At 39.4% G+C, this 21,999-nt stretch overlaps 1 protein-coding gene across 3 annotated transcripts in view; it reads right to left on the minus strand.

Annotated features, from left to right (window-relative positions):
- The window catches only part of cadm2b (cell adhesion molecule 2b), a 169,032-nt gene that overhangs the window by 53,398 nt on the left and 93,635 nt on the right, over nt 1-21,999 (minus strand). For 2 of the 3 annotated variants that reach the window (XM_049577008.1, XM_049577007.1), the window contains exon 2: nt 13-39. The exons of the other annotated variant lie outside the window; for it this stretch is intronic. In XM_049577008.1, the coding sequence (XP_049432965.1) occupies nt 13-39 (27 nt within the window). The remainder of the gene's footprint in view (nt 1-12; nt 40-21,999) is intronic. 3 annotated transcript variants of the gene reach the window in all.

Genomic DNA, 21,999 nt, shown 5'->3' on the forward strand with positions numbered 1-21,999 from the left:
GCAATAACTCACCTTTCGCTTTGCTTTTTGTCCCAGCCACTGATAGCATGAGGGGATAAAGCAAGGAAACAGCAGGTTAGATAGGTAGTGCAGTATGAAGGAGTAACATTGATAGCATGATGATTATTCCAGCCATAGTGACAGGAGGTCTGAGATTAAATGGTGCGAATGTAAAGATGCAAGTAGTATAGTCAGTATTTATTTACACCATACCATGTCATGACAGATCAAACATTAGAAGTTAACATCAGTACAACATTACAAAAAGACAGTAATTACATGAATACAAACACCCCCGCCCACAAGTTTAGTAAATCTTAAACATCTGCGAAACAGGTATCCATAGCTGGTAGTCCACATAATATGATTGTAGTTAATTAGACACAACTTAATGCAAAAGACACAATTGATGTAGGTTATCCTGAGTCAACCTCAGAATACCTGAGTTCATGATACATGAAATTATGGACCAGGTTAACTGTAAAAATGCCTCTTTGAGGAATGAGAACAATTCGGATCTTCAAAACAACTGCATGTTCACACAGAAGAACCACTGAAGAACCAAACTGGAGCAAAGGACCTTCCTATTGAGAGGTGTAGAGCTGTACCTGACTCAGAATTACTATGTCAGTCGAATCAGATTTGGCTGTTCACTACGGATTTTCAATTCCATACAGAGTTTGGGTCGGTGGGACATTCAGGGTGACAACAACGTTCACGTGATATAAAGTAAACAAGTCAAGTTAGCACTCTGAGCTAATAAATGCTAAGTATGCTACTGTATGCTACTGGACTGGAAATGTGCAACAACATTTTTTTTCTGACACTAGATACCAAACAAAAGCCAGATACTGTATCATATTAAGTTACTGTAAGCTGTAAATTCACCACTTCTAAGCAGAAGGCAGAAGGTAATGTGCTCTTGATGCCTGACCGGGCAAAGCCTCTCTTCCACCAGGCAGCTGCCTCCAGGTCATAATTTCACCCTGGGTCTGGGTCTGCAGCTACCTGTACCGCAGAGCAGCATTAAAGCAAGAAGCATTCACTCTGCAGCTAACCCAGGGGATTAAAATGTCCCCAGAAGTAGGCTGCACACTGACTGAAAAAATCCATAAATAAAGACATAAATATAAAAGAGAGCTCGACTTGCAGAATCTCTGGAGGGTCTCCAACTGATAATTCAAATCTTTGACTTTCAGGGGGCAGCTGTACTGAGGTGCCAGTATTAACACATTTAACAGGTTAACTTTCACTGGACAAAACCAGTCTGCAGTTTGGTCCCGTTTATATTCCACAGTGAAGATGATAAGTGAAATTTTATCATTGTGCATTTATAAAATAAACTACAAAGTACAACTTCACCTTTAAACAAATCCTTTTAATGTCTGCCTCTATATTTGCAAGTTTGTCTCATCTTTGCTTGTATATGATTACTGTGTTGTAGGTAATAATGTTAAATCTACTTCATTTTTTGATCCAAAATACTTATTATCACCATGTAATGTTTTGGATCATGGGATATTGCAAAAGATCCAAACAATTAAGTGCTATCAAATTGTTTATTTGCAGAAAAAAATGTAAATCTTTCCTCTTACAAGCTAATCTGTGTGTCAGTGCCTGGGAAGATTTCTTCTGAATAACTTTCAACTTTCACCTTATGCGCAAATTACACGCTACTCAGGGTAACATGGCAGATTGGTAAACAATTTTCTTTCATCATCACTCAAGAGTCAGGCGCTTTGTTTGTCTCCAGCAGTTACATAAAGGATGGTACTTTGCTGTCTTTCAGGTAGAGACACTTAGTTAGGTGTAATGAGGACAGAACATTCTTACCAAAGGCTTCAGACTAGAGGAGATTAACAGCAGATTTGCCGGTAAGATTTTGAAAAGGACTCATTGCATAAACTGCAAAATCAGCACTGAATGCTAATCAGAAGTAGAACTGTGTGCCCAACATAGGAGAAAGCACCATACACCACAGAAAAGGCCCAATTCCAGACACATGAGACACCCTCCACCTAAGTCTATTGGGATAGAGATTAAAGCAATAGCTTTCTAGCACAACTTGTCTAAAGAGCTGAGGCTAACTGATATTTTTTTTTGCTTCTGTTCACAAGAGGAAACAGGTGATCTGATTTTAAGGGAAAAAGACTTTGATACATTTTTGTATTTCTAAGTTGTGAGAGGGCACTGTTGAAAAAAATGGATTTTTAATTTTTTTGTTTTATTTCATCTGATTTTTTATGTTTAGTTTATCTAGTATTAATAAAATAATTTAAACAGTTTGGCAAATCTGTAATTTGCCAATTTTTTTCATCCAATTTGTAAAGAATACACATTCAGAGGAGAAGCGGCCTATCATTCACTTGGCCTTTTTTTGCATTTCTTTTGTTCACCCTGGATGAAGCTTCTGAAAGAGCTGCAGGTGAAACATGACTGGAGGTTTCCCTTAAAATGCCTTGACCAAATTTACACTGACTGGGGGTCAACAATGTGCTGTTTCTTGTGGACGCAGAGGTTGACTGACAAGAGCACTTCTCAGCTCCTCAAGAAATAAGCTCCTCTTGTAGTATTTACCTCTCTTCCACCTCTGGTCTAAAATGCATTGTGTGCTGACACATCCTGTCCATTATGGGAAATGTCTAACAGCTAACAGGCCGCTGTTCCCTTCCAGCTGGTGGTGCCGGTGAAATTGTTCACACTATGCACACCTCATTTGTTTCTGTTGTTGTCAAGAATCATTTCTGGCTTCTTACCATCTTTCTGCTGCTCAAACTTGCATCTGTATTCAACATGCTAATCAATGCTGCATTCACGTGTTTCCCCACTGCTGATATTTGAGAACTGCTAGGCATCCATCGCAACAATAATTACATGTTTGCAGAGAAGGCTATCTGAGAGGCAAGGCTGTGTGCATGTGTTTACATGTTGGTACCTTCAGTATTATGTAAGATGAAGCTCAAAGATTGTCCTGCAATCTGCCTTTTGTAGCCAACCTCCACAAGGCCAGTGTAACACATTACGGATCTTTGCATTTCTTTTACATCCAGGCCAAACATTCAATAAAAGAAGTGATCACATTGCTCATTACAATGCCCATAGCTGGGGGTGGAATGAAGCCTTGTGGAAAAAAGTACTATTTCTGATTCAAAAATAGGTCAGTGTTAATCTGAAGTCCACAGAAAGGACAAAATGTTTATCTATAAAATAGGTAATTTCTTGGTGATCCTTGAACAAGCTCTTATCTGATGAGGAAACTGGGAAGACTTTACAAGTAACGTATGCCATTCTATTATCTAATGGAAAATTCATTGTTTTTGACACTCATTAATCTTTCTGTATGCTCCCAAGCCTGCGCCTCTTCCTATTTTCTCCTTACGTGGAAGTTATTAATCTCTGACTCCCTCTAAATTTAATAGTGTTGACAAAGTCAGACACCATGATAAGATTCTCCTTGCTGTGAACTGGAAATGTTTGCAAGAACATGGCAAGCATATCAATACATTCTATCTGAAAAGTATAACGCTTTGACATTCCTGAGAGGACTTTCACTGAAAATCAATAGCGGGGCACATAACAACACACATCTCTGTAAGAATATCAATGTATTTAACCCATTTATCATATGCTTAAATGCATGAGTGCATTTAATAAATCCAACAGTACACAGATATGCTGTTGTTGTTCATACTATTACCTGACCCGAGTGATGAGTTACAGCCTTTACTGTACTAAAATGAAAACAAGCTATGGTTATCGTGTCCTGACAAACAATGTAATGAACCTAATCGCCTTTAACATTTTCTTAGAATTGCATTTTTTACTATTGCACTGTTTACACTGGAGCTGCTCCATTTTAAACAAATGGAGTATTAGTTTTACACCTCTAATTTGTTAGTAACCTTTAATGGCCTCAAATAGCCTATCTCCTACATTTTAATGACTGACTCTTAATTTCCATTTGTCTTAAACAAAGCATTTCTCAGGTATTTTGTCTAATCAACAGTAAAAAAAAAAACCCAGTGACATTCACTCAGTTAAATTAGCTAGGACAGGAAACATGTGGAGCACAGTTACGAATAAACACTCCAGAACATTGTTCAACACGATGCACAGATTTTTGTAAGCAGTGAACAATTAGTACTAAATGCAAAATAAATCCTCATTACATGATTCATACAAAATGATGTAAATGTCACTGTCACTGCATAATCCCTATAAACAGGTTTCTGCATATGTTTGCAGAATCTGAAGGCGACAGGACAAGACTTTGGTATCGGAAATATTCTGGTTTCCATTTGTAGTTTGATAGTAGTGGGAGTAGCACTGACCAATCTGAGCGGCAGGTAAACAGTCCATGTGAAGAGGCGGAACACATTGGCCAAAATGCAATCTTGGAACCCATCTGCTATCTTTTCACAATAAGTTAGGTTTTAATTATCTTTATTTTACGTGTATTTGTAAAGATATCAGTAAATATAGATTAACCAAAATGACTAGCGCACTATCTGCTGGTGACACCGAATCAGCCTGAAATATTGGTCCTCTCCCCCAGAGACTTAATTGTTGTCAGACAGACTGAAAGCCAATAGATCAGAGATTGGTCACTGTACTGTAGGTTATGACTGCAAAAGTCTAGTATTATGATGGTCTATTTTAGTTGTGTTTCATAGCAGCAATGACCCTGTGCCTACCAATTTTTCATGTTTACTTGTTTACTAAGTTGGGATGAAATTTATATTCCTTCAAACTATGTTTTATTTTCAATACTGCCACTGCCTCATTGAGATTTAAGAAATGTACCTGAAAAATAGCAATGTTGGTTCAGGAAAATAACATGAGAGCTTGCTTTCAAGATACAATTATTCTGAAACATTACAGAGCACTAACAAGACTGAAACATACATGAGTCAAGGATGGTTTATAGGCTACATATGACACCACACCACGCTTCAAATGATCTCACTTAATGCCCAACAAATGAAAACAATGCAAAACATTACACAACCCAACACAAGTAAAACAAAGCACAGGGAACCTTACCTAGCTTTGTCTAATAACCTCAGTGTAGAAAAGGAGAACATGTTGAGACATAGTAGGGAAAAAAAACGAGCAGTCTAAACAGGGATCCTACAGGAGACAGATGAGCGCAATATCTGCCGGAACAAAACGATGAAATGGATAATAGCGTGTCAATGACAATGAGATAAGAAAGCAATAAGAAAACGAGAAACACAACGAGGCAGAAAGATGGGAGTTTGGCCAGTTTGGCCACCAGAGGCATACATTTTGGGGGAGTCAGTCTGCCTGCTTGTTAGCTGTATTTGCATTGTGTGAGGCTCAAAGTGCAACAGAATGAACTCCATTCATTTATCTGTCAGACTTATTTCTGAAGTGGGGACGCAGGGCTGTAACAAAGCAATAGTTGCTGGTCCCTGTGGTGATTAGTTTAACCGACCACTGAGAGGTTTGTCCTCTAACAGTGAGAGCTGGCCTCTGTCCCTCAGCTGGCCATCACAGGGGTCACTGCTCTCCCTCTGCCAGTGTCACACAACAAACTCTCCTGGGACAATGCGGCTGTAAGTAACCCTTTGACAGGGAAGCACTTCATCATATTCAGCTCACACACACACACACACACACATACTCACAAGTGGAATCACAAGGCACTTTAAATTGCTGCTCTGGGCAGCTGTGTGTGTTGGTGGCCCGTTAAAGCTGTGGCTAGTAACTTTTATAAAAAAAAAAAATAACTTAAAAAACAAAACAAAACTGTGACTGTATTCACACTAAGAGTGTGCCAAATCATCTCGTTCACGATAATACCGGTAAAATTTTTTTATATCATATGAAAAATTCATATTGTGATATTCATATTGATGTCTTACTGTTATCCATGGCACCCCTAAGTCACACAGCACTAAATAAGATAGATGTTATGTTAAAAAAAACCCAAATATATCCCTCTGCCTCCTCTATTGCGTTGAAGTGCCTCTAATGGCCCTGCAGAATATAAACAACCAATCAGAGCAGAGGAGTCTCTAACCCAGCTCTCAATCATGTCAATCACTGCTTGTGAACTGCGGCTAAACTGTCAAACTTGGCAGCACTGATCAAACATGAATCAAGGTTCTGTTACTGCAATGCCTATTTTTCACTTTAAGAGTTTTCAGAACCATATTTTAGTGTACTGTTTAGCTGTAAAATTAGGCAGGTGGTCTAGCTGGTGCTACTGTCAGGGGGTGCTGTCAGTTCTTGGTGCGTTGGTAAACTATTTCCAACATAGCTGTTGGGTCACAGACTTTCTCATTTTACATTAAAACAGTATGCTAAAATATATTCCTGAAAACTTTCTTTAAGAATATAGTGACAGCTTCAGCAAATATGACACCAAGTTAAAAAAGGTTCATAAAAGATATCACTTGTGGCTATAAACAGCAGCAGGTAACTGCGATTTTGGGCTTCAAAAAGCAAAACTCTTTTGAGATAACATCAGTAAACTGCTCTCTCTCTAGCTAGAGCAACAACTTGATTTCAATTGTATTCCTATGTATTTTTTTAGCTGCATAACAACTATTCTTTATTATCAATTAATCTGTTTTTTATAGTTTATAAAATTTCTAAACATTTCAAAATGCTTGTTTTGATTTACACAATCAATGGCTTATCAAATGAGTTGTTAATTAACTTTCTGCTAATTTACTAATCAATTAACTAATCATTCCAGCATTAGTTTGATGCTTTGCTTCTTTTACATCCATTACCCAGATTTTCACAATAGCTCACAACAGAAAATTATTTCAGCAAATATGTAGAAGCTGCACTGTCTCACTTAGAAAAATTTAAGTGCTGAAGATCAAGTTCATGATGCAGACTAATAGGTGAGTAACAGTATTTATTTATTTTTATAGATGATCCTAAGATCTAACCTAGTGCAGCTGGTGATTAAAAAAATGATTGTGTGTGTGAGTGAGAGTGAGTGAGTGAGTGAGTGAGTGAGTGAGTGAGTGAGTGAGAGAGAGAGAGAGAGAGAGAGAGAGAGAGAGAGAGAGAGAGAGAGAGAGAGAGAGAGAGAATACCTTTCAGCCAATCACAATAGATCAACACAAAGCTGTGAGTGGTCACAGAAGTAGAGCCTTTGGATGTGCTATCTATTGAACATGAGGTGACACAGCTGGTAAAGTTCAACAGCTGTAATATCCTCTCACCTGTGTCCAGAGGTCTTTGAATAATTTAGTGTTTTAGTGGATTATTGATGAGGTCGAGGTGTAAGAAACGGTCAGTGCCTCCAGCTTTTTACAGCGATAATACTGAATGAATATCCCGATTAAAAGAGCCTACTCCTCCATAAACAGCAGTGACTCCCTTCAGAGCAACACAAGCACATTCTCCTTTCTCCTGGCAGCATCTGCTGCTACAGAAGCTTGCATCTCTGCGGCTGGTCCAATGAAACACCACAATTTAAACACACTTCTAGAGCACTGCAAAGGTAGCATTACAGGCACACATATTGTACCTCCTGACAACTCCCCAAACCAATTCCTTCTTCAATTTTCTCATCTTGTCTCTACTGTGTTTCCATCTGAGCACTTCATGTAACGAAAGCCTGCTTTCTCAGTTAGAGAAACACAAACATGGGAAGGCGAGCCAAATAATTGAGAAAACCTGTTTTCACACTGCTGTCTCATGTTGTTGCCACTGTGTAATAAATAAGGCCTACTCATCTTTTCATGTCATACTGGTACTTGTAAAAATAAATGCAACATACAATCCTTGTTCACTTAAAGCAACCCTTACCTTTCTGGAAATTTTACACTTTTCTTTGTTTAGGTTAAAATGCTATTAATATGCTGATGGCACACTAAAATGTAAGTGAATTCCACCATCATTGCATTCAGACCGAATGCAATGATTGGTCTGAGTTTTCTCCCGTCCTGTCTGTCTTCCCCACGTGGAGGCCTCCGACTGACGTAACCACGCGTGCAGCATCTGCTGCGTCCTTGTGTTCACTGAGACATGGGTGAATGGTATCAGACTCCAGTGTTGAGCTAACGGGGCTAGAGCAGACGGGGAGGCTGCATCATCTGGTAAGCTCCGGCAATATACACAAACAATTCATGGTGCTGTGATGTGAAGAGGATCTCCCAGTTCTGCTCTCAGGATGTGGAGTTTTTGACTGTGAAATGTCGACCCTTTTCATCCTACTATTGCATTACATGTTCTTTCCTATATGTTGAATGTTGCATGCCAGTTGCTAATGGCAAACATTAGCTTACTGTAGTATAGCCTCTGAAACATTACCGTTATCTTCCTTGTACGTTTCCACTTAGTAGTAACATTAACGCTACTATCTAACGTTAACTGTAACCTTATTCTAAAACTCATTAGTCATCACTGACTGAGTTTTAAAACTCTGGGGTTGCGTTTGTAACGTTACACTCGCTGTCCTATTCCGTGTATCTAACGTTACTTTGCCAACGCCTACATCTATCATAGACGTAATGAGGACGTAATGGAGGAGGGGGGAGTAGGCCATTGGAGGGAGGTGGAGTTGCAGGAAGAGAGGGATGGGACTTTGGAGGGAGGCTGGAGTTGTGGATGTTCAAATTTTTGTGCTGTGTTGAAATGCAAGAAAGATAAGAGTTGCTTTAATGGAGGATGTGAGTAACATCTGAAATGCAATTTGTGTCACATATATTTGAGGTACACAGTATTCTCAGAAGTGTTTGGTTGATACTTTAAGGTGTATGCTTGTAATATTGAACTTGCATATTTTGTCTGTTCATTCGACTTCGGCTGATCAGTCCATGTTACATGGACCTATAGTTATACAACAATCTGACGATGCTTAGGTTAATAACAACCAAGAGGCTCATTTTAACCAATCCACCACTTGAAATACAAAGGAATGAAGGGATTTCCAAAGAGGTTACAATAACGCTTACAGAAAAAAAGGTTTGTGACAACTTATAAGATATTCTTAAATATTTATTTTCTAACCTGTATTGCAAGACATATTTGTACTGTATGTCACTGGTCTACTGAAGGAGCATTTAAACTAAAATAGACCGATTTATACAAGACAGCTATCAAAGGTCTATCTTTTTTTTCCTGAATTCATGAGCATAGTTTTGAAATAGTAGCTTGTATGCTGCCATTAATTACACTGACAAGAACAGGAGTATAGCTTTCAGACTGGAGACAGACTGATGCCGAGATGACGTAGTGGACTGTGATGCTTATTACTTTGTTTTCTTATTGTTTTATTCTACACCACTCTGTTCAAAGCAGCCTTGAACTTTGTCATGGCACTTGAAAGGTTGTGCCTGAAGCAAAAACAAAGATTTGATTTAAGATTTACCATTTCAATAGCCCATTCGACACAAAATTGCCTCTTTTGACAGAGATTGTAATAAGATGTTTTCAATACAGCAATATGAAAGATTCAGTCTTGCAATTTAATACGAAAAGACACAAGCTAACTTCTGTCTGGTAGTTGCACTGCCTGAACTCTCCAAACAAATCAGGTGTGAAGCAGAAATCTTTTAATAGAGCGTGTCCAGGTATGCTAGACAATAAAACCCCTGTTTCTATGGAAGTCATGATAAGAGAAACACACCACAACAAAGACAACCACAGTGCCTGCAGTTCCTCTATCACTCAGCATTACCTGCAAGATGGTTTGTGGTGTGCACACCACGGGGTGTATGACACCATGCCATGAAGATACGCTTCAGTCCAGCTGAGCTGTATTTGATATAAACTGAGATGTTTCAAAGTGATTTTGGAGTGTCCATCTCTACTCCCCGCTCTACTAGAAATCAAATTTCCTTGTGTTACAGAAAATTGCTTGACATTATGTGGCTGCACCAGGAGCCCTGTGCATGCAGATGAGGGTCCTCGCTTAAGGCAATCCAGGACTCAAACCTCCTAAGTCTTTATCTGCCAACCCCGAGGATAATGGCACACACACTACTCCTCTCCCCTGGTTTCAGTCTAGCCTGATGGTGACACTGTCAGACTTCATATAGCACACAAGGGAAATGCATAGTTTTAAACCCCAATTTTACAATCAATGTGGAACAATAATGTTGAGAACAAGGTTTAACTGAGAAATACCTACACATTTTGCTGACATTTTCATGATTTATTTACACTAATCACCTGATTTGTACCTTGACTAAAGGACTGCAGAGTTGGGATGCAAGTATTGTGTAAGTTCATGTAGTCTGAATTGAACCCCAAGATGGCATTATGCAGGTTTTTTTTACAGTATATGTTGGAAGTATAAGACTTAAATGGTGCGGAAACTACATAAGCATATTTAGGCAAAACGTATTTGGTGTCAGGAATTAGTTCCACAGGAGACATTTATGTTCACAATTTAAGCTAACATTTAGGGTAGCAATCTTAAGAGAGATGTGATGAACAGCAGGAGGAAGAGACACATAGAAAAAAACTATACTTTGCATATTCTTATCACTTTGCACTGTACAGAGGAATGAAAGTCTAACACAAAAGTGTTTACAATTGTCTTGATGTGAGTGGAAGTCAGTTTTGGATATATTTGCAGGTGTTTACATGAAGTTTAAACCCTGCATGACGCCCAGCAGTTAGTATGGGCCCAGCCCCAGGTTTTTGAGATATTTTGCCCTGTAATGTGTTGTCATGGAAAATGTTTAAAGGTAAAACAGACTCTCTGCCCTTTTTTTCAGTCAAGAGGATTTCAAGCTGTGAAAAGCTGATAATGCTGTTCACTTGGAGCAAATACAACTCACATCTACTGAATAAAGTGTTTCTAGCCAAGTAAAAAATGAATTTCAATGCTATTCATGGAAATCATGTAGGATGAAGTTAAATGCATAATTGAATGAACTGTTGGGTCAAGTGTCTTCACTTTGATTCGCCACTGGTCTGTCATGTCAGGTCTGCGTTCATGTCTCCTGCCTTGGGGGTAGATAGAAATGGAGGATGAAGAGGAGGTGGCGTTCTCAAGGTCAAGACTGTACATGCTGGAAAAGTGGGAGAAAGCAGGCTGTCATTGGTGACAAACCCTTCAACCAAATGTAATTCATACAAATGTTCTGTGGCAAAGCTGTGGATCATGCTATGTCATAACGTAACCACATGTGAGGTGCACTTGCACACACACTCACTTCATCATTCTCCTGGCATATCAGTCCCCTTATCTTTCAAAACACACTCACAGTTGTGTTCCATGTCCCAGTGATGGAATTCTAAAGAAGGTCAACCGCTGGAGAGTACTTTCGGCCGCAAAGATAATCCACTTTGATGAATCTGTTCACATTCTCAAAGTGTCATCCTTAAAGCCTTCTGGAGGCATCGACTTCCACCTTGATATGAAATAGATGCTTCATAAATCACCTCAGCTCGCAAACACTGTCGTGCTTTATGACACATCAGCCTGAATTGAAAACTTGTTGAGAATGACAATATGATGTTTTTGAGATGTTACAGTGATGGGCACTTAATACTCTCAGTAGTTCAAGAACAAAATTCAAACTAACATTGCAGTGAAAATAGTGACGTTGTTTTTTGGCACTGTCAATGCAATCTGGAATGAAAAAACAGGCAAGAATATCAAACATTGGCATTTTGACAGCCCTCTGATAATTTTCCCGTTGATATTCTCCTTTCAATGTTTTTCTTTTAGGCTTTTTCAATACAATTTTCTGTCATGAAGAGGAAGAGTTTGAGATTGGGGGCAGGAAAAGTGATTCCCATATTCTCTATCAAAATGAAATGAGGGGGGAACACCAGTGTGGTTATTCTTCTCTGATGCCTCAATGAATTTTTTATTTGAGGAAAAGCTCATAATCACCACCCCCATGTCCTGCCTTCTATAGGACAGCATGGGTGAGCTTACATACAAACAACATGGTAAAGAGGAACGTTGTATCAACTGTGGTTTTCATGTAGTTGTGCCCCATAAAAGACGACAAACTACAGCTTAGAGTTTTGTGGAGAAGTAGCTAAACCCTAAACCAGCCAATGGAATTTCACTCATGCTTCTTCCCAAGGAAAAGAACTTTCAAAAACCATCACTGCTGAGTTCTTGCAGGAATGAATTTTGACTGCAGGGCACATTGTCACTGAGGCTCCACATACTCAGGGTCACAGTGCTCTTATTAAAATACAAAATTAACTTTGCCGTACTGCTCCTGGCTGATGTAGATGCAAACTACTGCTTTCAAGTCACTGATGTTGGGGTGCCTGTGGCAAGGGGAGTGATTCTGGTACAGTCTGTGAATCTGCCTTTAGACAGGGACTCCAGCAGGGCTACCTGGGAATTTTACCACCCACCCTTGTTCTTGGAGCTTGAGAGCCAGAGCCCATTCATCAGTGATGGGCCTTCCTCTTGTGGGTTAACCAGCTGAGGCCCTGCTCAAAACACCTGCTGTCAAGACCCCACTGCATTTTAAAATGCTGGCTATGGGATTTTGGCACCTTAATGGTGCTTCTCAAAAGTGCCTGCCCCTCCCCCACCCCCAAGTTGCATTTCTGTATGAAGACCACATGTCCATAAGTAGGACGACAGCCTGAGAGCCTCCTGGAAAGGAGTTAAGCAAGGCAGGTGGTAACCTGTCCAGTGCACGTGCCAACAGTACCATCGGGCAGATGCTCGAGGCGAGAGGGAAGCTGACCAGGAGTAGTCTCTCAGCAAAGTGGAATAAAATCCCCCACAGGTGCTGCAGTAACTTTCTACACAGCAGTCTTTTGGACTAGACACCACTGTAACAAAGCAATTCCAAATTCTTAATATTATTACATTTTCTCTGTGTTTTATTTTATTGGAATATGTATAAAACTCAAGCAGAGGAAAAATATTTATCAGGCAACATTAATCTCTTATCTCTTTCACATCCCTAATCTCTACTCTGAACTCTCTGCTCTCCAGGTCCTAAAGAACGAGTGTGCACAAAGCCAGGAACCAAAAAAGTTGTTGGGAGATAACAGATCACAACAATTTCTTATCCACAATACCTTTGAGGTAATATACAATCATTACCTATCCTGAGTCGTTTAACTGAAAACAAATCTGTTCTGTGAAAGTCAAACTTCTGAACTTCTAATATTTAAAATATGAAACCACATTTGCTAACACTCATGTCCTGTTACTGCAACTCGCTAACTCGGCTCTACTGCATGTCACCAACTCGGTTTCTTCTCCGGAGCCTTTGTGCTCCACTGTCTTGCAGGTTAACTCATATGCTGTGCCTGTGCCTGGATGGCATGACGTGTGTGGTTGTGCTGCTGCCATGGTCCTGCCTGGTGCCTCCTACTGCTGCTGTTATCATTAGCCATACTTCTATTGTTATTAAACACACATGATTATTGTAACATACATACTATCATATTAATATATACCTACAACATATTGTACCACAATAGCCGTAATTATCATTGTAATATTATTACTAAAATTAATGTTGTTGTAAGCTATTATCATTACCGTCTGTCCTGCATCTCTCTCTCTCTCTATGTATCATTTTGTCATATGGATTACTGTTAATCTATCATGTTGATCTGTTCTGCACGGTATCTATTGCACATCTGTCCGTCCTGGAAGAGGGATCCCTCCTCACTTGCTCTTCCTACCATTGATTGATTGATTGATTGAATTATAGAAACTTTCAGGCCCCCAACCACATATGAGAAAATAATCTATTTTGTTAAAATGCATGAGCTTAATCATAAAGATGTGTGGCCAAATATAGATCTGCTGACAACCTATGACTGTGAGATATTTTATCTCCTTACTTTATTTGACACTTAGTATGATTGTTAGTGAGGTCATTGAAAGCAAGGAGTCTTTTAAAACTATCCTCTCAGTCACAAAATCAGTCATCAGTCAGTCATCTGTTATCATCTGACTACTATTTAGCTTTATTTAGCTTTCCTCGTTAATTCTAATTTGTCTGCATTCATATACAGATATCTGAGAATTTAAGTGAACTCTAAGAATAAAACACAGGAATACTAAAGGGAATTGTATAAACTTCAGTCACTGTAAAGAAAAAACAGTTTAAGATTTGGCGTCAGGCCTTTGGCAAACAGTTTATCTCCATAATTTTCCTCATCTTGTGCCTGTTTGGAGTCCCTTTACGCAGCCTTCAAAAGCTGCTGCTGGAGGAAATTAAGCGGCTGGTTGGATCCATTGGTACCTGCTCACATAAGCTGCAGCTGAACCAGTGACTGGCCAAATAGCTGTGGCAGTAGAAACAGAAACAGGTCCATGATGGTGAAGGATGTCTGTCCTCTAAGCAACACATCCAGAAGAAAGTCAGTTCAAGTATATTGTATTTTACATAGCCCCATATCACAGAAATGTCTCATATCTCTATGACACATTTTTTCAAACAATAATAAATCACTTTAAAAAGTTACATTTTACTACACACCATACTGCATCATAGCTGGTTACAGAGCTATCTACATTCACTCAGCTTGCAACTGCTAGATAACACCTACTGTACAGCTGGGGAAACTGATAGGCCTATACAACTGGTGGTTAAAGTTCCTCTAACTGGTATACAAATCTTTCCCACATTCCTGTTAGCAGCACTAAGAAAAAGTGCTAGTTAGTAATGCTTCATTCATAGGCTAACTTCATGCATCTGTAAAATTTGCATGTACACTCACCTGACAAGCCCATGTCTGCCATTGAATGTTTGACATGCAAAAATATTTAGCTCTTCCTCCAGAAAAAAAGTCAAAATGTACATGGACTCAGAGTGGATGACAGGTCTGCTATACTGACGCCACTCCTCATTATGGAAATTATATGCAGATCAAACTGGGACCCAAGAAAGTGCTTTGAAGTCAATTTTTATAGTGGCCAAAACAGTGTAATTACACTGTCACATAATGCTATTTTGCCCAAAAAGACGTTCTCCCCTAAACTTACATGGTGAAAGAGACGTCTGTAAATCAGCAGATACATTTTTTTGCATCCCAACCCCTGCAAAATGACTTGTTTTACTATCAGGATTTCAGTCATTCGGTCAGATAACATTTGGAAAGTCTAGAAGAGCAGCAAGATTTAATCATTTTATCCCCATTCAAATTAATAGAGCGCTAAACTGGAAGTAGGTGGCCCAGCCAGCTGAGGTGTCCAGTGCACCTGCTTTATGAGCCACACAGTGCGGAAGCAGTGCTGATCATCTGGGTTATTTTATATATGGCAGGTGAAGATTTTTGGCTTCATGCACCACTGAACACCTTTCATGGGAACAAACATGGTCGTGCCTCCAGTTCTGTATCCAGGTCTCTTTATACATCCACGGATCTAACCCCCTCTCCTATCAGTGTCAGAACTTACTTAAAGTGAAACTGTCAAAAAAAAAAAAAAAAACCACTTAGAGGAGATTGTCACTGAAAAATATCAGAAGCCTTTCATTAAAAAAACACTGACAACCCAAAAAAGAAAGAAAAAAAAAACAACGATATTTAATTGCATGCTCAAAAACTCGGCGAGCATTCCAAGTTCATATTTTCTAAAGCCTTGTCTTAGGTTTTAATACTACTTTTTTTGCCATACATGTATTTCATTGTTTCCTTTTCAGTTTCAATTCATGTTCTGATTTCAATGCCAGCCTCCTGTTGTTTAATGCCATTTAATTTACAATGCCAAATATTAGTAACTGTACAGGACTTCTTATTCCACTTATATTGACAATGATTTGGCGTTAAGAAATGGCCATACATAGATGCTACTCTGTTATTTTCAACAGTGGAGTCCTCAGCATTTGTGTGTTGATACCTGTTCCAATGTGGTGTGTGATCTGCATACACTTACGTAAAAGAAAATCTGAGACAACAGCAAAACGATTGAGGATACTTTCTAATACCTAAAGGAAATCCACAGGTGGACTTCCGATTCAAAGTGGTCACTGGTAGCAGGCATTTCATTTTCAATCTTTCAAACTCATTTAAAAACCATGTATCTTCTTGTTGCAAAGATGGTGCTACTCAGTGCCATAACAACAAATTAACCTGGTGAAACTAATAGCTTCATTCATGTCAGTGCTTTACAGCATTAGGCTAAGTAATGCAATTAACAGCTACTGTGGCCCCAGTCTAAAATCCATTAGTCATGCTTATGGTGCGACCATCTATTTTGATATTATTATACAGTTTAATTGAATATTACTGCACAATATTTTCATAAGATATTGCATAATGGTATATATATGGCGAATAATAAGTTCCTCAATGCAGTGTGTACAGATGACTTCCCCTGGACTAGTGAAGGTAATGTATGGGCCAGAGAGTTTGAGTTACACAATCAAGGAGAGATGTAAAATTTAGAGACATTTTACACATCACTAAAGAACACTTAAAACTGCATATTTAAAAGAATCCAACTGTTCAGTGTATATAAAGTACTGTTGTGTGATTTTATAAGGGGAACACTATAGCTCTATTCACACAAGACTATACCTGGGAGCCTTGAGTAATTTGTAATAATTGCAGAAGTCACCTGTGATCTTAATTCCATACGAATCAGCCAAGTCCGTAATTTATTTCAGGTAAAAATTCCTCCGCAAATTACCTGCCATATTTCCACAAACACAGAAATCATGTGATAATATTAGTTACGTGCAAATCTGCATCTTGGTGATTTGAGGTCATATTTGGGTTTCTTGTTTTCCCCTTGTTTTTAACAGCATTTTGAGTGCTAATTTAGGAGGCTCATCTCACTCCTGAATTGGCACAGAGAAAGAAAACATAAGCAAAAACAGCAAGCTCAAAACCATCAGAAAAGCATCATACTGACTGTGTCAATCTTACTAAGAACAATGTCCAGTTAATCAAAATAAGGACACTTAATGGGGTCTGATCTGGTCTTCTTATTGTTTTGGAGTCATGGTACTTCCTTCGCAGGTACAGAAGTCCAACCTTGACATTATATCCAGAGGATTATGTCCCTGAATTCGAGTAAAGTACAGACTTTCTTGATCCCGTGCGATGGGCTGCATGAAAAGCAGATGTGGAGTAGTAATTACCAAATCATATGAGTTCCCCTGGTAATACTGGTTCGAAAGATTAGAAAAGGGCATAGGCTGTAGCTACAGCTGCTTTATCTTACCCTGTTTTTGTGGCAGTGTTTGGACACAATTTGCCTGATACTTTGTTTACAGCCTGAAGTGTAATTTTGAGTTCACGTCTGAATATTTCCTGCTGAGTGCTGTTTGGGATATGTAATCATTCACTGATAAAAGTGAATCAGCATGACCAAGAGGAGCTTTTATTTTTTTGGCTCATGGCAGGACTCAGTCACTGCTCAGTGCCAGCTGGTCTCTCTGTGCACTGAAAAAACATTAATATGATTTGGGCATTCAGCAGCCTTCTCTTGTCTTTAATGGGAGTGTAAAATCAATTTTAGCCAGTGACAAATTCTTTCATTAATGTGGTCAGAGGTGGATTTTTTCCTTTTCTTTTCTTTTGGTTTCCTGTCTTTCTTTTTTCTTTATCATTATTACCATTCTTGCCCTGTTTACTATGACTACAAATGAGCAGGTTGCAAAGAATTAATTATTATTTATTATTTGGAAATGAGAAAAAGCAATTAAATCATGAAATACAAACTAATATTCTATACAATAATGATGTGATTTAGGGAATACAACTGACAATATTTGAAGCAGTTGCAGAGCTAAGCTAACAAAAAGCAGTTTGTGTAAGAAATAGAAGCCTCTACTTTTGCATTTTTATTTTCTTCGAAGTGTCACTGTCAATGCGACTGTTCCTTCAGGAGACTGACTGAGAAATCTGCTTCATTCAGAACTGGCAGTTATTGTCGTGACACTAGCTGGCACATTATCCAGCAGTATGATCAATACTTGAGTGGGATGATGACATAATGTCACTGTTTTGAAAACATACTGAGTAAATGTCCCCCCCTCTTTTCAGAGTTATCAAGTAACCACCACACTGATACAGGCCAGTCAAGTCAAGAGCAGTCCAGACCCCAGTGAAGTCAACTCAGGGATTAGAGGAGAGGTGAGAGGTGGAAGCAATGACCACCGCGACCAGAGACACGCCCTGCTGTGGATGAGACGAATTGTCTGCTGGAAATGAGCCAGAAGATGCACTGAGTGCAGTCCCCTGACTGTTTCTGAGGCAGGGTATGTGGGAATTCACTTTCCTTTGACACCAGGCGCACCATGGGTTCTGGCAGCACAGCAACCACTTGGCCAAGAGTGGGAAATCCAAGGAAACTGCTCGCCTCCCAAACATCCCTGTTGACAGGGTAATTCCCAGTAGCTCAGTTCCCAGTGCCACAATTTATACTTAATCCCTAAAAGACCCTCTCTTTCCCTTCTAAAACAATGCATAATATCTAAACAGAGCCACAAAAGAGAGAAAACACAAGCCTCATGTTCAGCTTTAGCAGCCCTATTATGTTTATTGCTGGATTTAGTGCAATAAATGACACGGTTTGAGAGAGACAGAGATAGGCAGAGGCAGAGTGAGAGAGAAGTGCATGGCACAAAAAAACAAGATAGCTCAAGGAAGAGATTGTTTGGGTTCAACCAAGGCAGTACTTATCCACATTCATCCCTATGGACACGGTGGATTATTCATGACACTTCCACAGTGTAATTGTCAAAGTAGATTTTCAAAGTGACAAAAGCAGAACACAGAGCATGTACATGCACTCAAAGATGTATTCAATATGAAGTGCAAAATCTTCTACCATGACCTACACACTTCACTCTGTGCCCTCTCAGGTGGTAGTTTTCTTTTTTGTTTGTGCGTTTGGTTTTTTGTTTTTCATGTGTTTAGGGAACAAGTTTGATTGGAAACAATTATTGCAGTATTCTGTTTCAGATATGTTTTTAAAAAGCTGATTCACCCAAATTACATCAGAACACATCTTTCTTACTTTCAGTATCTCCTGGTATTTAAACATGCAGATCATTTTAAAATGTAATGGTCTGAGATAATGTATCATTCCTGATACAATGGCCACTTACTTTGGATAATTTATTTATTTATTTATTTTAATTTATTTTTATTTATTTATTTAGAGGACAGTGCACATTAATGAACATTGCTGTAAATGTGCCAGTGTTAGCCAAAGGCTAATTTTCAACTGTAGTCCTCCGGCATGATATTAAAAAGACCTCAGGCCATTAAAAAACACAAAAACAGGAACACAGAAGTCATAATATATAAAACAACAAATAACAAACAAAAACAGGAACACAGAAGTCATAATATGTAAAACAACAAACAGATAGACAATAATTCACAGCGAAAAACCAATACCTACAGTGGATACCTACAGTACAAAGACCTCTCTTCAGTCATTATAAAAACTGTTAAAGGACAACTTCGGTATTTTTCAACCTGGGCTCTATTTCCCCATGTGTATGAGTGCATATGATTCATGGGTACCACTCGTTCTAACATCGGTTCAGTATTGAGCCGCGAAACGAGCTAAAACGGTAATGGGGGCAAATGCGTCCCGTATAAAAGTGCTTTTTTTCGCCACTGACCGGTTCAGATCGCCAGCGTTATCTCTGTAGATAGCATATTGTAGCGGCCCTGGGGCAGTGGTGAGTGTGAATGAGTGGAGTCAGCCGTCAGTCAGTGTTGGAGCAGAAAGGCGGAAGTTGTCCCCGCTTGGTAATGTAAATGAGTATGTGTGTGTGAAGTGTGTGTTACGCTAGAAGAGTCAGAGGACGGAGTCTTTTACGTGCTACCCCCTGGAGTGTTACCGGAGTTTTTGGAGTGCTCAAATAAACGGGCCTTTTTCCCGAACGCAAGAACAGGATGTCACGCAACACCCCGTACAGCTTTCATAGGCTGCCTTTGTCGGACGGCGAGATGCTGAAGTTGTGGCTAGTTGTGTTACAAATGGATGCTAACACTCCTCTCCAGACACTGCGCCTTGCAGACCATCGGGTCTGCAGTGCTCATTTCTCCCAAGATGACTACTGCCAGCCGAAGAAGAGAAGACATCCAATCCCGAAACACCTCTTCCTCAAGAAAACAGCTGTCCCACGAGTAGAGAGAGCTACAGACACAGTGAAGCAAAGCTCGTGACATCACACAGCCCACAGGTAAGGGAAAGGCTAAGTTAGCACGCTATTTACAGAGATAGCACTTGCGATCTGAACCAGTCAGTGGCGAAAAAACACACACTTCACACACACATACTCATTTACATTACTAAGCGGGGACACCTTCCGCCTCTCTGCTCCAACACTGACTGACAGCTGACTCCACTCATTCACACTCACCACTGCCCCAGGGCCGCTACAATATGCTATCTACAGAGATAACACTGGTGATCTGAACCGGTCAGTGGCGAAAAAAAGCACTTTTATACAGGACGCATTTGCCCCCATTACCGTTTTAGCTCGTTTCGCGGCTCAATACTGAACCAATTTTAGAACGAGTGGTAACTATGAATCACATGCACACATACACATAGGGAAATAGAGCCCAGGTTGAAAAATACTGAAGTTGTCCTTTAACAGAGAAGGCGCCTTTCCATCAATCTCTTTATATGCATATTTTCAGTTTGTGCATAAAAAAGCCTGAGTGGACACATCAAAAATTAGGGAAAAAAAAAGATATTGCAAAAAAAAGTTTTTACACAGGTGGAAAATTTGGTGTATTGATAAAAGGTAAACGTGAGTAACTTTAATGCAAATGAATGATGCCGTACAGAATTAGCACCACCTACTGCTTATCTCGCTGAACCAAATCCCAGTGTTTGCAAAGTTGATGAAAAAACACACACATTTGCATTTATTTTTTATTTTCTGAAAATATGGTTAAAATGTGTGTAACATATTGATGGAAACCCAAGTGGAGACGCAGAGAAACTGAGAAAAAAGAGATTTTTCAGTTGAAATTTTATTATTAAAAAATGTAATATAAATGTTTATGCAAAACATACATGAGATAATTGTAATCTTTCAAAACTGTGAGCACCATAACTAAAATTCCATTATCCTGCATTGTACTGGGGCAGCTGTAATTTGGGTGAACTGATCCTCTAAGAAGACAAATGGGTTTGAGAAAAAGGACTACCTGTTTTGTTTACTGTTTTTAAGGACTTCTCATCTCTGGCTTCACTGCATTTCACTGCCTATGAGGCATCTTCCTCTGAGCACTGCCACATATTCTAATTAGTGAATACACAGACTGAGTGGGCTCTTTAAAAATAGCTTCCCTGTAGATTAGCATGGAGAAGTACAGAACAAGTACAGTAAAGGTAGAAGAAAATGATATGCTCTTTGTGAGGAAAAAAAAAAAGGTATTCAAGGTATTTTTCATAAGAAGAAAAACTGTCAATGCAAATATAATTCAACCAGAAGACACAAGATGGTCCATTAAAATATATGCTTTAACAGGTGACTTAAAATGGCTTCAAGGTACTAGAAACCCTGCGATCACACTTCGGAGGAGCAGACATTTTCTCATCTGTGACAAAACTTGAATGTGCCGCAATTTAATGGATCAGAGTTCTGTGCATGGCAACAGATGGGGGTCTAGCTGGCATACTCCTCATTATTGAGCCTCCAAGCCCTCCTCTCTCGCGTTGCCACCTGTCCAGCAGGTCTAATGTTATTCTCGCACCTGGGCAGACCATCACAAGCTATCATCAAAGTTGTGCTCTGAGGGCATCCAGTCTTTCTGCAACATGTCACAGCAAATAGAAAGAGAAATGACACATTTTCACCTTGAGACTGCACCATCCACAGATTACAGTTACTGAATGGCCTTTGAGAGAAGTTGTAAAACCTCTTGCACGAGGATATGGTTTTGTATGACCCATGACTGAAGAAAGTAACAATCTGAAATTTCCCTTGGCTAACTGCAAGGGCACATCCGCATTTATGTTGCTGAGTAACAGAATATGTATTTATTCAAAACACGTTCTCACACACTAACCTAAACTTCCTCTTATCTCCCACCAGGAGCAAAACTGTTCCAATCATGGGAAGGAGCAGC

Source organism: Epinephelus fuscoguttatus, linkage group LG5 (genome assembly GCF_011397635.1).
Source record: "Epinephelus fuscoguttatus linkage group LG5, E.fuscoguttatus.final_Chr_v1".
NCBI classification, from domain to species: Eukaryota; Metazoa; Chordata; class Actinopteri; order Perciformes; family Serranidae; genus Epinephelus; species Epinephelus fuscoguttatus.